The sequence below is a fragment of the Filicampus tigris genome, chromosome 15 (assembly GCF_054856515.1).
Source record: "Filicampus tigris isolate MCC_2025a chromosome 15, RoL_Ftig_1.0, whole genome shotgun sequence".
Classification (NCBI taxonomy): domain Eukaryota; kingdom Metazoa; phylum Chordata; class Actinopteri; order Syngnathiformes; family Syngnathidae; genus Filicampus; species Filicampus tigris.
Genome location: NC_141231.1, coordinates 3,363,074 through 3,376,677, shown reverse-complemented (window position 1 = coordinate 3,376,677; position 13,604 = coordinate 3,363,074). Strand labels below are relative to the sequence as shown.

Below are 13,604 nucleotides of genomic sequence, written 5' to 3'. Positions count from 1 at the left end.
AAATGTATGATCGCCTCATATTGCATATACACAACAATTGGATGAATAACTAGATTTGATATCAGAGGCTGGTAAAAATAATTTATTCAAATATTATTACATTTATTACAGGGATTGATGCTGAAAAAAGCTCGCAATACCTCAACATTTTTAAAAGTTAAGATAATTTGCAGTTTTAGTATTTCAGGAAGAAATGTGAACTTGATGCACACAATTTGCTTTCGCGGGCCACATAAAATGATGTGATGGGCCAGATCTAGCTCCTGGGCCTTGAGTTTGACACCTGTGGTTTAGTATTTACAATGCAATTTATTCGGCTTGCGGGTGTTTACGAACGTAGTGGATGTTGGATTGTCGACAGGGTTTGTTCAAGGTTGCATAGACGTTAGCCAACAGCAAACCTTCCCGGCTCAGTGCGATATGGGCTAAACAGGCTCTTACTTTATCAGGGCTATCTTACCAGAGTTACACTTTGAATTCATCTGAAGAAACCAGAACAGGCCATTTATGTACTGCTGGAAGTTGCTTTTTTTTTTCCCCATGCTGTGCACTGACGTTTGACTTTCTGCCAAAAGCGTATTGCTACCCACAGCATCCATTAACCAGAAGCTGATCTGAACCGTGTTCATGTACGGACAAGTGGCAAGAGTGAGAGCCACTTTCACTTCTTGTCCCTCATCTAGTATGTTCTGTGTGGAAACCCTAATCATCCATTTACATTACGTAATTACCCCCGCATTTGATTATTATTATGTTGTAGAAAACAACATATTCCCCACTCTCTGAACATCCTACGCGTGGTCTGGTTGCTAGTACTTCACACAAAGTTAGATTACTTCAAGTTGTTTATTTGTCATTCCTAGGTGATGTTCACTGTAAAAGAAACATACTGTAATTTCCATACTATTGCGCACACTTTAGTGTTCATTTTTCACTATGACTCAACTCTTGTCTTTATGTCTTCGCAGCTCTTTTGGGAGAGGAGGTTGAAAGGTTTGCGATCATCGGATGTCTCAGAGGAAGTTCTACGAACAATGGACCTTCCCAAAGTCCTACAGAGTAAATTGACATAAACCTAATCCCAATACAGTGGTTTTAGCCTCTGACATTGGACCTTTCTGCCTCTGCAGGTATTGGTTTGAACTCAAGTGATGACACTCTGCTGTCCGCCATCGCTAGTGCTCTACACATGAGCTCCGCTCCTATCACGGGACAGACATCCGCAGCGGCTGAGAAGAATCCAGCAATCTGGCTGAACACGTCCCAGCCGCTCTGTAAGGCGTTCACCGTGACTGATGAACAAATCCGGTAAGAGACTGAATCTTGCTAAAGAATGTTTCTATTACTGCGTAGGATGCATTTCATGTGTGGTTTAAAGTGGGAAATCAACCCAAACATATTTTTTTCAAAAATATGTTCTATGCAGGCCCACTAGTTGAAACATGGCATTCTGATTAATATTGTGTTTGTGGAATATGAGTTAAGCAGCAAAATCCACCCCTTTTTAGCCATCTCGGGGGGGGGGGGGGCATTTTGTCACTTCTGTCAACTGAAAATGACATCACAAATGCTCAAGGCTCAGATAACGACCGATCACGGCTGACCTGTTTTCTGAAGCTGAGCCCTGATTGGTCGTTACCACAAAAGTCACAAAAAGTCAACTCCTTAGAGATTCTGGGTACAGACCTAACCCCTCCCAAAAAGTGGATACACAGGTTAGTTTTGCATCTTCTGCCATCTAGTGGAAGAGCATTTAATTGTTTTGCTTCTTACTACTGATCGCTGGCATAGATGAACTATATATATATATATATATATATATATATATATATATATATATATATATATATATGTATATATGTGTGTATATATATATATGTGTGTATATATATATATGTATATATGTATATATATGTGTATATGTATATATATATATGTATATATATATGTGTATATGTATATGTGTATATGTATATATATATGTGTATATGTATATATATGTATATATATATATATATATGTATATATGTATATATATGTATGTATATATGTATGTATATATGTATATATGTATATGTATATATGTGTGTGTATATATAGATATATAGATATGCATATAGATATGTGTATGTATGTATATATATTAGGGGTGTAACGGTACACGTGGGTGTATTAATACGTTTCGGTATGGTATGTTCGGTTCGTTCCACATGCGTTCGGTTCGGTCCACTATTAGCGCGAGCTTACGCATGGACGCTATTGACTGTCGCTCGCGGGAGAGGAAGGTGGCGGCACAAAAGAGAGAGCCAGAAAAGAGCCAGAGCTCGAAGTTCCCCGCGCACACTTCGGTCTCCTGTTTGGGAAGATTCTGGCTTTCCTGTTCCTCATCGCCAAAAGGCGTGGATAAGTCAGAAAGTTGTGTGCCGACATTGCGACATGAAATCGGCGGCTATGTTGCAGCTATAGGTCTAACATGCACGGCATCATCCGACTGTGAATGTTTCTTAGATGAGGAAGCAAGCAGTCTTTTTAGCCCAAAACGTCTAACTTAAATAGCGAGATTTATCATATTGTAGCGTCTTCCATAAACACGCCGTCAGACGTAGTTGAATTATCACGTTTTTATTAATCCAAGTACAACTGCTTGCGCTCTTCTTTTTCCGCTGCTACACTCGCTTGCCGTATGATGCATTCATGAACCTTGGAAACATAATAACTCACCAACACACAAATCTGACCACAACACAGATAACCCAATCCGTTACAATATGCTGTTGAACATTCAAAGATTTCAATGCCTAAAAAGTGTATACAATTTCATAAAGACTTTTTAAAGTTACTGTATATTTTTCATTATAAAAAGAGTTTTAATATAGTTAGCAATAATTGTAACTGTTATTGTATGTATTTTTTTTATCACATAAAGTGTATACATGTACTGTATAATGACAACTTGTCTTTAGCTTGAATACTTCGGTTTGTCATAGGCTATTGCTGCTGAGTGTTTAAAGATTTCAGTGTCTTAATAATTTACAAAATTAAGAGATCTTTATTGTTAGTGTATTTTTTATCCTGGTGTCATTTCTTAGAATATCACCGAATGGTTCGCTTTCATTTATTTTTTCTAAAAAATGTACCATTTACTTGTCATTTTTTCAAAATAAACATATTTTTTTTAAAAAATCTGTTTTTTGTTTCCAAGTTTCCAAAAAACCGAACAGAACCGAAATGTGATTTAGCGTACCTTGACCTGGGTACCCTTCCGGCCGCGCCCCCCGACCCAAAAAAGCGCCCGTGGGCGGGGTGCTAACGGCAGATGCTTTTTAAAGATCATTAGCTGGCTAATTTACAATTCTAACAGGCTGTGGACACGCTTCAAATCCGCCAGTAGTACTTACCCAACTGCGTGTGCTTACTTGCATTGCGAGCCCCGGGTTCGGAGTTGTCGTATTGTATAATTATTTGGGTTCAACAGACGGCCAGAAGTCGCAGACAACAAGTTACTTATTTATTTTCCACACTTCCCCTCCTTCACCTTCAAAATAAAAGCGTGCCAGCAAACCACTATACACAGCAGGTTCGCTATAGCATATTTCCGCAGGTAGGAAAGACGCCATGCTATAGTGCTGCGCGCGGCTTGACTATACTCGCGGACACAAGTTGTTTTGAAATACTTACGTTCCAAGTCGGGGGGCGTCGCTTCAAAAAGGCAGCGACAACAATGGATATCGTGCCTGCTACAACCATAAAGGGACCGAGATGACTAGACGATGCATTTAATTTGATTGCGAAAACGGTCTGGAAGGAGGCTGCTAAGGGGGAACGTGGGTGAGTTTCTTCTTGACATGACACCCACGCCGCTGCCACACTATTTTGCTCTGCAGCAATAGCCTTAGTATTTATGTATGTATGTATGTGTATGTATATATGTGTATGTATATATGTGTGTGTGTGTGTGTGTGTGTATATATATATATATATATATATATATATATATATATATATAGCACTTTGCGCTGGGCTTGTGTTGCGCATGAAATTAGGGCCCCAAGTCTTCATTGTTCATCTTAGTGTTTTTTTTTCCTGAAGAAATGACTGTTGCATTATGCTAACCAGTAAGTAGAAATGCTGCCTCTCTATTAATTATTATAAGAGCACCATTTAATTTTGGCCTATGCCGCTTTTGTTAAAGTAAAAATCCACAGTTAATTATCATCTTCAATGTCAGCACTATTCATTTACAAATGTGGACAGAATTGTTTGTAGCCCTCTGTTAATGAAAGAAAAAACTGCAGCGGTCACAGAAAAATCTGCTCTGACAAAAGTCATTTTGCCTACATTTGTATTGTTGCATGTAGGATTTTGTGTATTTTGTGCATGTGCTGTATTTTTAGCCATACTTCGTCTTCCTCTTAAACTGGCGAGGCAACAATACATGTATGTAATCTGATCCTCTCGCCAAATTGATATAATTGTCATATTGTGGACTTGATCAGCATGTGTGGACGAGAATGAGATACAGTATTTGTGTGGAAAATTTGTAAACACTGGCGACCTACAAAGAGAGGCACACTCTTGCTTGTTTTCTCAGAATTTTGAACCATTGAGAACTATCAATAAATGAATCAATTGTCATTTTTTTAAATATGAATTTTAATGGGCTTGAACAATTTGTTTACATAATTTCCTGAAATTCCTGATGGCCGCCCCGCCCCTGTGCTTCACTTATTAAAGCCTAAAACGCCAGGCTCAACAGCTTGCCAAAACCTAAGGTCGTCTTTGGAATTACCCTTGAAACCCTGAAGTTTCCCCAGAAATTCAACTCCTACAAGATTATTAATACCTCAGCCCCTGTAGCAGATAGAAGCATCATTCCAAAATAATTTGAGAGAGTTTAGACATGTGGCTTTCACACTGGCCCGAGTTTATTAATCTTCACTGTTTCAATCCAAGATGTCAAAATAAAGTGTCAGTGCAAAAGAAGCACTATTTTTAATTTAAAATATCAAGTGCTAATTACCATCCTCTATTCTGTTACAAAGCCGTCGATATTGTCATTGTCTACAAACATATATCCTAACCGTGTATCATGTTCGACTGATTCTACCGGTTCAAAGTCCACAAGTGCGTTGCCTATATCACTGCCGTTAGTCATTTCAGAGCTCCCACCATCGACGGCGTCCGTCATTATGACTCAAAAGAATTCCGGAACATCCTCCGCGGGCTCACAACACCGTCACATGTATATTCTGATGCATTTCAATGGTTAAGAGACGAGAATTGGATTAAAAAGGAAAATGACGTATACGCTCTCCAGGATTTGAGGGTAGAAAGATGCAGCAGCGTTCCCGGCTCTAGTGGTAGAAATGTGGTCATGCGCTCCTGGCTTGAATGGGTTGAGGCACGGAACTAGATTTAAAAAAAAAAAAAGGTTAATATCAAATGTATTCATCAGGGCCCGACTCGTATGGATATATATATATATATATATATATATATTATATGTACATATATATATATATATATATATATTATATGTACATATATATATATATATATATATATATATATATATATATATATATATATATATATATATATATATATATATATCTCCATCCATCCATCCATCCATTATCTGTACCGCTTCTCCTCACAAGGGTCGCGGGGCGTGCTGGAGCCTATCCCAGCTGTCTTTTGGGCAGTAGGCGGGGGACACCCTGAGCTGGTTGCCAGCCAATCGCAGGGCACACAGAGACAAACATCCGCACTCACAATCACACCTAGGGGCAATTTAGAGTATCCAATCAACTTACCATGCATGTTTTTGGAATGTGGGAGGAAACCGGAGTGCCCGGAGAAAACCCACGCAGGCACGGGGAGAACATGCAAACTCCACACAGGGAGGCCGGAGCCGGGATCGAACCCACGACCTCTGAACTGTGAGGCGGACGTCCTAACCAGCCGACCACCGTGCCGCCATATATATATATATATATATCGGGATCGAACCCACGACCTCTGAACTGTGAGGCGGACGTGCTAACCAGTCGGCCACCGTGCCGCCATATATGTATGTATATATATATATATATATATATGTATACATATATATGTATATATATATATATATATATATATAATTTTTTTTTTTTTAAACTCAATACCGATTCTGCCATTCGGCAGAATAACATTTCAGTTCATTGGTCGATTAATTAAAACAAATATGTATGCACACAATAACACACAATAAAGATATGAACTAGAGGCAGAAGATATGACTGTTCTACATTACTTTTTCCTTCAGTATTAGTTTAACTTTATAACACAGAAAAAATGCCCGTTTTGGGGAGGGCGGTGGATGTTCGAATGTTATTTTCTTTGCCTTAAATTGTACTGTGTTAATATTTTTCCGAAAAAACAATCATTCAAAATAGGTACATTTTTACAGTTTTTTAAATGGCTAATATTGGCCGATTAAATCAATTGAATTTATCAATTGAAATGAATTGAATTAATTGGCGATAACCTAACACCAACAAAAAAAGCTAATAACTTATAAGTGGATCAAATCCAGCATCTACTTCTCAGCCGTTGATAGATGTGTGTAGATTGAAGCATGATGGACAACCAGCGTAATTAGTAAACTGAGAGGAATCCGATGATGAGGGGTGTGAGTGATGAGGAAATTTTCAAGAAAAACAGTTGCTGCCATTGTCATACCATGAAATTCATGTCAAACAGTCGATTCCACATAACATCCAAGTGGCTGCTAAAAGCCAACAGAGAAACACCTGCTAAATCTTTAATCTTGTTTGCAATGCGATTCACGCCTGCATGCATTAAGCCCAGTTATGCAATTCGCTTTTTGTTTGATTTACATCCATCCATCCATTATCTGAACCACTTTGTCCTCACCATAGATCTCTATTTTAAAAGAACCCAATCATAATTTCTGTTTGTTCTGCTACATTGCGGTACAATTCTTCTTATTTTTAACCGTCACACATTTAATAGGAAAGCAAGGGGAAACATGCAGATTAAAGTGGGACTGTGTTAAACAGCTGGTTTTGTTATTGTCATGCCATCAAAACACATGAAATAATCCGAATACCAAATGAATGTAACAATTGGTGCATCAGTGACCGCAACCTGGAATGAGACACTCTTCTTTAGCTCCCATTTTAATCCCTGTGGAATCTATTTTACTGTGTGCCACAAGTTGCAACCATAACTGTGGCACTTGAAAGCCTTCCCAATGACAATGACTGCCCGTTGTGGTTCAAAATCATGCAGCATGGGGTCAAATGAAAGCAGCAGTGAATATACAGCTAATTAGAGTTACCAATCACAGTTGCCGATACATATGTGGCAGCCCGTCACTTTCACCATTGCACAATGTCATTCAGTAAACTGTTAATGAAATTAGGCCTCATTTTCCTGTACACACATTTCTATTACTGTACTGTATTCGTTGAGTTTAATCCAGTTTGAATAAACATTAGCAAATGCATAATCTAGTTGAAGTTTATACCTATACGACAAAAAAATATATATTTCATGAACTACCCACATCCAAGAAGCAAATTATGCAGTAAATTGCAGGCATAACATGAAATGGGGATTAGTTGGATATTGGACCATTTATTCAAGCAGTCTTAAAATATGCATGCATGACAACAGGGGGCACTGTGGAGACACTCTAACTGACGTTGTCTACAAGTGTGTATCTGTCAGTCCAGTGGACCAGCACAGCAGAGGGTACAGCTGGCTGAAGCCATTACAGCAGACTCATTGGAATATGTCTGTCCCCACTCCTCTTTGGCTTCAACTTTTCATTCATTTTCTTCCCTCAAGCACTCCCTTCTAACATTTCCTGGCTGTTTGATGTATTCTGACCTCTGTCCTTCCATTTTCCTAATATCGCTTTATTTCCCCCATTTTCTTTCCTTTACTTATTTTTGTTTCCAAAACCCCTTGTCTTCCCCACCACTTATAACCTCACTCATCCCTTCAGTGTCACATATTTCCAATTTTTTGTTTGTCTTCAGCCATTCTTTGTTTTTTCCATCTTCATCACTCTCTTCCTATTTTCAACCCCTCCTCCCTCAGTCTCCTCTCTGATATCTCCTCACTCCCTCCAGCATTTATGCCTCCTGTGCTCCCCCTTTTCTTATCTCTTTCCTCCATTAATTTCCAATTCTCTTCCTCTTCCCCCTCTCCCTCCCTCTGAATGTGCTTGTCATCCTAAATCGCTCTCATTCCTTTTCTCTCTCCCTGCCCTGCTCTTCTTACTCTGCCCATGGACAGATACACGTTTAAATTGTTTACACCAAATTGTCCAGAGAATGGTTAAGTTTCAACTCCATTTGTTTTTCAACCTTTACAGCCCCAGGATATTCTCTAGAACTTGCCACCATCCTTAGTTACAATTCTAGAAAACTTGAAATGGGTCTTTGAGAGAAATTAAACAATCGTTAATTACAAGAAATAAAAATGGAGGAAAACTGTGGTGAAAAAACACAGCAAGCAAATACTAATTTATCGTCGGGCTGGCGAATGTGAAATACTAAATAACAGAGATAATAGAAGTAAGTACATTCGACAATGGTTGAACAAAGTCAGCACAACCAGCAGGTACAAGACGAATTACAAAAAAGTAACAAGCAATGATTAAGAATTGCATTGAGACATTGAAGGTAAGCAATGCGATCCAGCATCTTCCTTCCGCCTCTGCACCTACAGTATAAATGATTGACATTGACAGCAGGTGTGACGCAGGTGGCTTTGCCCTCCAACGCTTACCAAGGAGACTGTGAAAACAATGACATGCAGGTTGTGAAATAAGTTCATAACATTTATTCAGTCAGAGAAGAGCCCAAGTGGTGATATTACAAAGATGCTGCCCGTAGCTGGTTTCAAAGGTCATATCTGAGTTTAATTATTTATTTATTTATTTATTGTCAATGGTCCTACATGTATAATTTTCAACGTGTTGCATTTTCAGATAATCTGAAAGAATAAAATAAATAAATATGAGTTATTATAGGGCCTCTCCCTCATTTATATTTATGTTTAAAATGTAGGGAGCAGGAGCTGAAGGTTCAGCAAGCAAGGAGGAGTCTGGAGGAGGCACTGATGGCAAACACCTTGGCACGAGCTGCTGAAAACAGCAAAGAGATGTCAGAAGGGAAGGTGACTTAAAGACAAAGAAGAAGAAAATAAGACACAGGTAAACATATGGCGCCCTCAATAATTATGGGCACCTCTGGTTAAGGTATTTTCTTTAGTTTCTAATAAATTCATTTTTTTCTTAATAATGTAGGACCAACATGTTAGAGAAAAATACAACCTTTAAATCAAGTGTGTGTATTCATTGAGGAAAAAAATCCCACATTAAGAAATAATGTAGGATTTCAAAGAGATAAAAATAAATATATACTATATCAAATCATTTTTGCAACAATTATCTGCAACCCTGATGTTTATACTTGTACAACCCCCGTTTGCCAAAAAAACGGTACCAAATCTTATCGTATAAAGTTTCACAAGATAGTAGAATACAAAAAGGGTGATTTTCATTCTTTGTACAATCAGTCTAAATAACATCTGTCAAATTCCGCTCCTCACGGGCCTGCATGTTTCAGATGTTTCCCTCCTCCAACACACCAGATTCAAATGATGATGGGGTACGCGATATGTAGCGACTTCAACATAGAAACTCCAGCTAGAGCGAATGTTGCAAGAGGCGTAACCAAAGTGGCCAGGTTCAATACGTTAAACCTGATGCAACATTTGAGAACGAAACATGCGAACGAGCACCAAGAGTTCGCGGCGGCGGCGGCAGCGAGCATTAACAAGGGGAATTGACCGCAACAACAAACGCTGCTCAATTTACATAGAATGCAGCGCATTGTACAGTATCTTGGTCATTCACGACACTGGTGTGTGGTGACTGTTCAGTGTTAGCCGTCGCTATTGGCCAAGAGCGGACGCTCTTAACCAATGGCGGGGCTGCTTTTTCATGTTGAGAGAAAATAAACAGTGAGGTACAGGAGAAATAATGCCGGCGGCGATATGGAACTACTGTACTTCAACTCCAGCGAGTACAACAGCTAAGTGCTAAATTAGCGGTGCGAAAGTTGCAAGAGGTGGAACTAAAGTGGCGAGGATCAATACGTCAAACCTGATAAAACATTTGAGGACGAAACATGTGAACAGGCACCAAGAGCTTGCGGCGGCGGCAGCAGCGGTAGCGAGCATGAACAAGGGGAATGGAACGTAACAACAAACCCTGCTCAATTTTGGATTTTGGAGTTGAACTTGTTGGATTTTTCTATTGCTTGTTTTTGGTTTTGGAAGTGGATTTGGGAGCGAAAGTTGCGATGGGTCAATAATACTCAAAACAAAGTTTTTTAATAATGTCCTATCGCTTTTGTAAATAATCCGACACAATCTCTCTCAAGGATACCTCATGTATGTTATTTCTTATTTATTCCTGTTTCACAACGTTTTTTTAGTCTGACCAAGCCATGATAGCAATGGTTTTACATCCAAGTGAGTATGCAGTTCTTTAGAATTACAAGAAAAAAATGCTCATACATATATATATACATACCTTTTTTTTTTTTTTTCCCAAAAGTCTGGTATCGGTATAGTATCGGCATCGGCCGATACCGCACAGCTGGGTATTGGAATCGGTATCAGGGCCAAAAAATGGCATCGGAACAACATTAGTTATTACTGCACCTAGATACTGTTCACCTATTGAATAGTGATGCACATTTGAGGTTGTGTCTGATTGGTCAGATAAAAGCATACAATTCCAGATTAAATTTATTGCACGGCTTTATGACAAACATTGCACGAGCCATTGTCGCGATGATGAGATTTTTTTCAATATATTGAGCATACATACATACATGTGCTCAGCCTCAGACAAATTCAGACACCTCAGGAGTACTTCCATTAATGAAATGTTCATTAGGAAGTTGAAATACAATTAGAGCTGCTCTCAGCCCGTGCCACATTGCAGTTCCAAAGTGAATGCAAAATGGAAGACTTTGTTAGGTTCAGGGTACGGCTCAGAAGCACTTAATGTAGGCCTTGGGCTGATGCATGTGCCTTCCTTCATAGTTCTAGGTGAAACATACAACCAGTGCTGCTTTGTTAAGAATTTATAGGCAGCGCAATAACCTTCTAAAATAGAAATGTTTTTGCTTGATCTGATGCGTGTGTAAATTTCCATGAGTTTTTGGCCAGGTTTAGACACTAAACAGCATTGGTTTTCTTAGTAAACAGTGTGTGATGAAGTAAAAAGCTTTGAACACCTTTTCATCTTAAACATCTTTAGACGAAAAACTCAAATTTTGAAGATGATCGGAAAAATCATCTAGGAGGAGTTCGTTAAAATATTATGTAAAAGAAAAGACCAAAAATGGGGCCAAATTCCAAAGTCAATTCAAAATGTCCTGGGATGTGCCTGTCAATTTTCATAAATCTAGGTGAAATTTGTGAAAATGTATAGGGGTGCTACCAAGCAACTTTTAAGATATTGCAAAATAACCCGCTAAAATATAAATGTTTTTGCCAGGCTTTGTTTGTTTAGACTCTCAAAATCAGAATTGTTTTCTTAGCGAACAGTATGTTGCCACGGCAACAGCATTTCCCTCACAAATATATTTTAACATCTTCAATGCCTAAACACTCTTCCGGGCAAATATGAGGTAGATCTGGTTAACCTGCTAGGAGAAAAACATCATCATATATAAGTATACCAATATATTTGTTTACTAATGCTTCAAGACATGACAATTAATACACACGCAAAGTTTTGGATTTTTTTGGAGCATGGTAGCTCACAGGAGAGTTATTGAGCATTTCCTCTTCAGTGCCAAAGGGATAATGAAACGCAAAATTCGTTGCCCGCCCCTGTCATACAGTATGTTAAAATCTCAAGATTTTTATCTTCTTTAATGTCTCATGTCTTGAGGTGGTACAGACCAAGTTTGAAGTTAATTGGTTGAAATCTCTCATACAAGGTTGCAAAAGTATGATCCCTGAAAAAAATACAATCAAATCCTTATTGCTCACTTCGTGTACATTTTAGGATATGTCTACCAGGACTATTTTTGTATGTCTCGGGGTGCTACGTGTCGGGGTGTGTACTGAAGACGGTACTTTTTTGGACCGTTTTGGTCGCTACTACCGAGCACCAATTTGTTTTGGTTCCGCAGCGCGTCTTTCTAAGTTGTGACTGTGCCAGAGTAGGTCATTTGGCGATTTTCCATGGTACACTTGAACGCAGCAGTGCACGCACACCAGTGTAATGACGAATAATAAAACTAATCATACTAATAATAATAGGTCCGACTCTACTTCACGGTTTTTCACCTATTGCGCCGGGTTCTGGTCCCCATTAACCGCAATAAATGAGGGATCACTGTACTGTTTATGAAGTACAGTGATCCCTTGCTACTTTACGCTTTGACTTTCATTGTCAATGCACTCAGTGCATTGCCGATTTTTCAGAAGCATTCATAAAAAATTTCAAATGACAAAATACAGCCATATTGCGGAAAGACGTGTTGCTTCAAAGAGATAGTTGACTCAGAGACTTTGTACATACCCACGGGCAGTAGAAGGTGCGTGTTTGGTTCCCGGCGCGAGATCGACGAGAGCACGGGTGGATTTATCCTGTGAGCTGGTTGGCTGCGCTTCATCGCAGCATCACCCTTGTTGTGTCTCGCCAGTCTCGTCCGCGCTAATAAACAAATGGCCTTTTTTATGTTCTGGTCGAAAACTTACAACATTATTCAAATGTGCCGTTTAGTTAGTCAGAGTAAAGCCGGATAAGTGGATAGTAAACAGCTGTGTTCAGAAGTTGTGAGCGGCGCGCTCAGGCACCGACAAACATAAGGACGACCAAACATCGGCAAATAAAATGTTCAAGTTTGTCTTAAAACAGCTAACTAGAATCATGTGTTGCATTTCATCCAAAGCTCACCGTCATTCATTTAGTGAACGGCTCGTCGTCTTCACTCTGTGGCATCCGAAGCTGGATGGCGGCTGCCCAAAGTAGCCATCCCCGAGGCGGGTGGCACAAACGTCGGGCCGGGGAAGCGGTGGCTCACTGGTGGCTGCTCTGAGAAAGCGGGCTTGTGTTTAGCCTCCAGAGGCGGTATGGGGGTGGCTCCTCAATTTGTGATGTACAAAAGTGAGGACCCAGTCGTTTTCTTGGATTGAGCAGGGCTGGTGTTGAGAGAGTAGGAATAGTTGGATTGGTGGAAAACACCACTTCGGTGTTTTAAAACCTTAACCTCAAAAACACACTTTTTGTTGAGGAATTACAGTAGTATTTTAACATGGCTAGAAGTTCAAAGTTGATTTAGCTTGATATGGTCCCTGAAAAAAAAGATGAGAAGAATACTGATCAGAGAGGCTTGCCAAGAGGCTGACAGCAACATTGAGTGAGCTGCAGGAATTTCCGGCAAATGATGGCTCTGACAACAATCTCCTGTTTTCTTCCTCTTGTGTGGACTATGGGGTAGGGTGGCCAAACGGAAGCTTTATCTTGCAAGAACACACTTGAATTGTCCCGAACA

At 39.4% G+C, this 13,604-nt stretch overlaps 1 protein-coding gene across 2 annotated transcripts in view; it reads left to right on the top strand.

The window, feature by feature from the left end:
• mbd2 (methyl-CpG binding domain protein 2) overlaps window positions 1–13,604 on the top strand; it is a 36,900-nt gene that overhangs the window by 18,188 nt on the left and 5,108 nt on the right. Inside the window, exons 4-6 of one of the 2 annotated variants that reach the window (XM_086053906.1) lie at window positions 969–1,059; window positions 1,131–1,308; window positions 9,087–9,232. In XM_086053906.1, the coding sequence (XP_085910032.1) occupies window positions 969–1,059; window positions 1,131–1,308; window positions 9,087–9,204 (387 nt within the window). In that variant the 3' untranslated portion in view covers window positions 9,205–9,232. The remainder of the gene's footprint in view (window positions 1–968; window positions 1,060–1,130; window positions 1,309–9,086; window positions 9,233–13,604) is intronic. The other variant, XM_086053907.1, reaches the window with a different exon arrangement.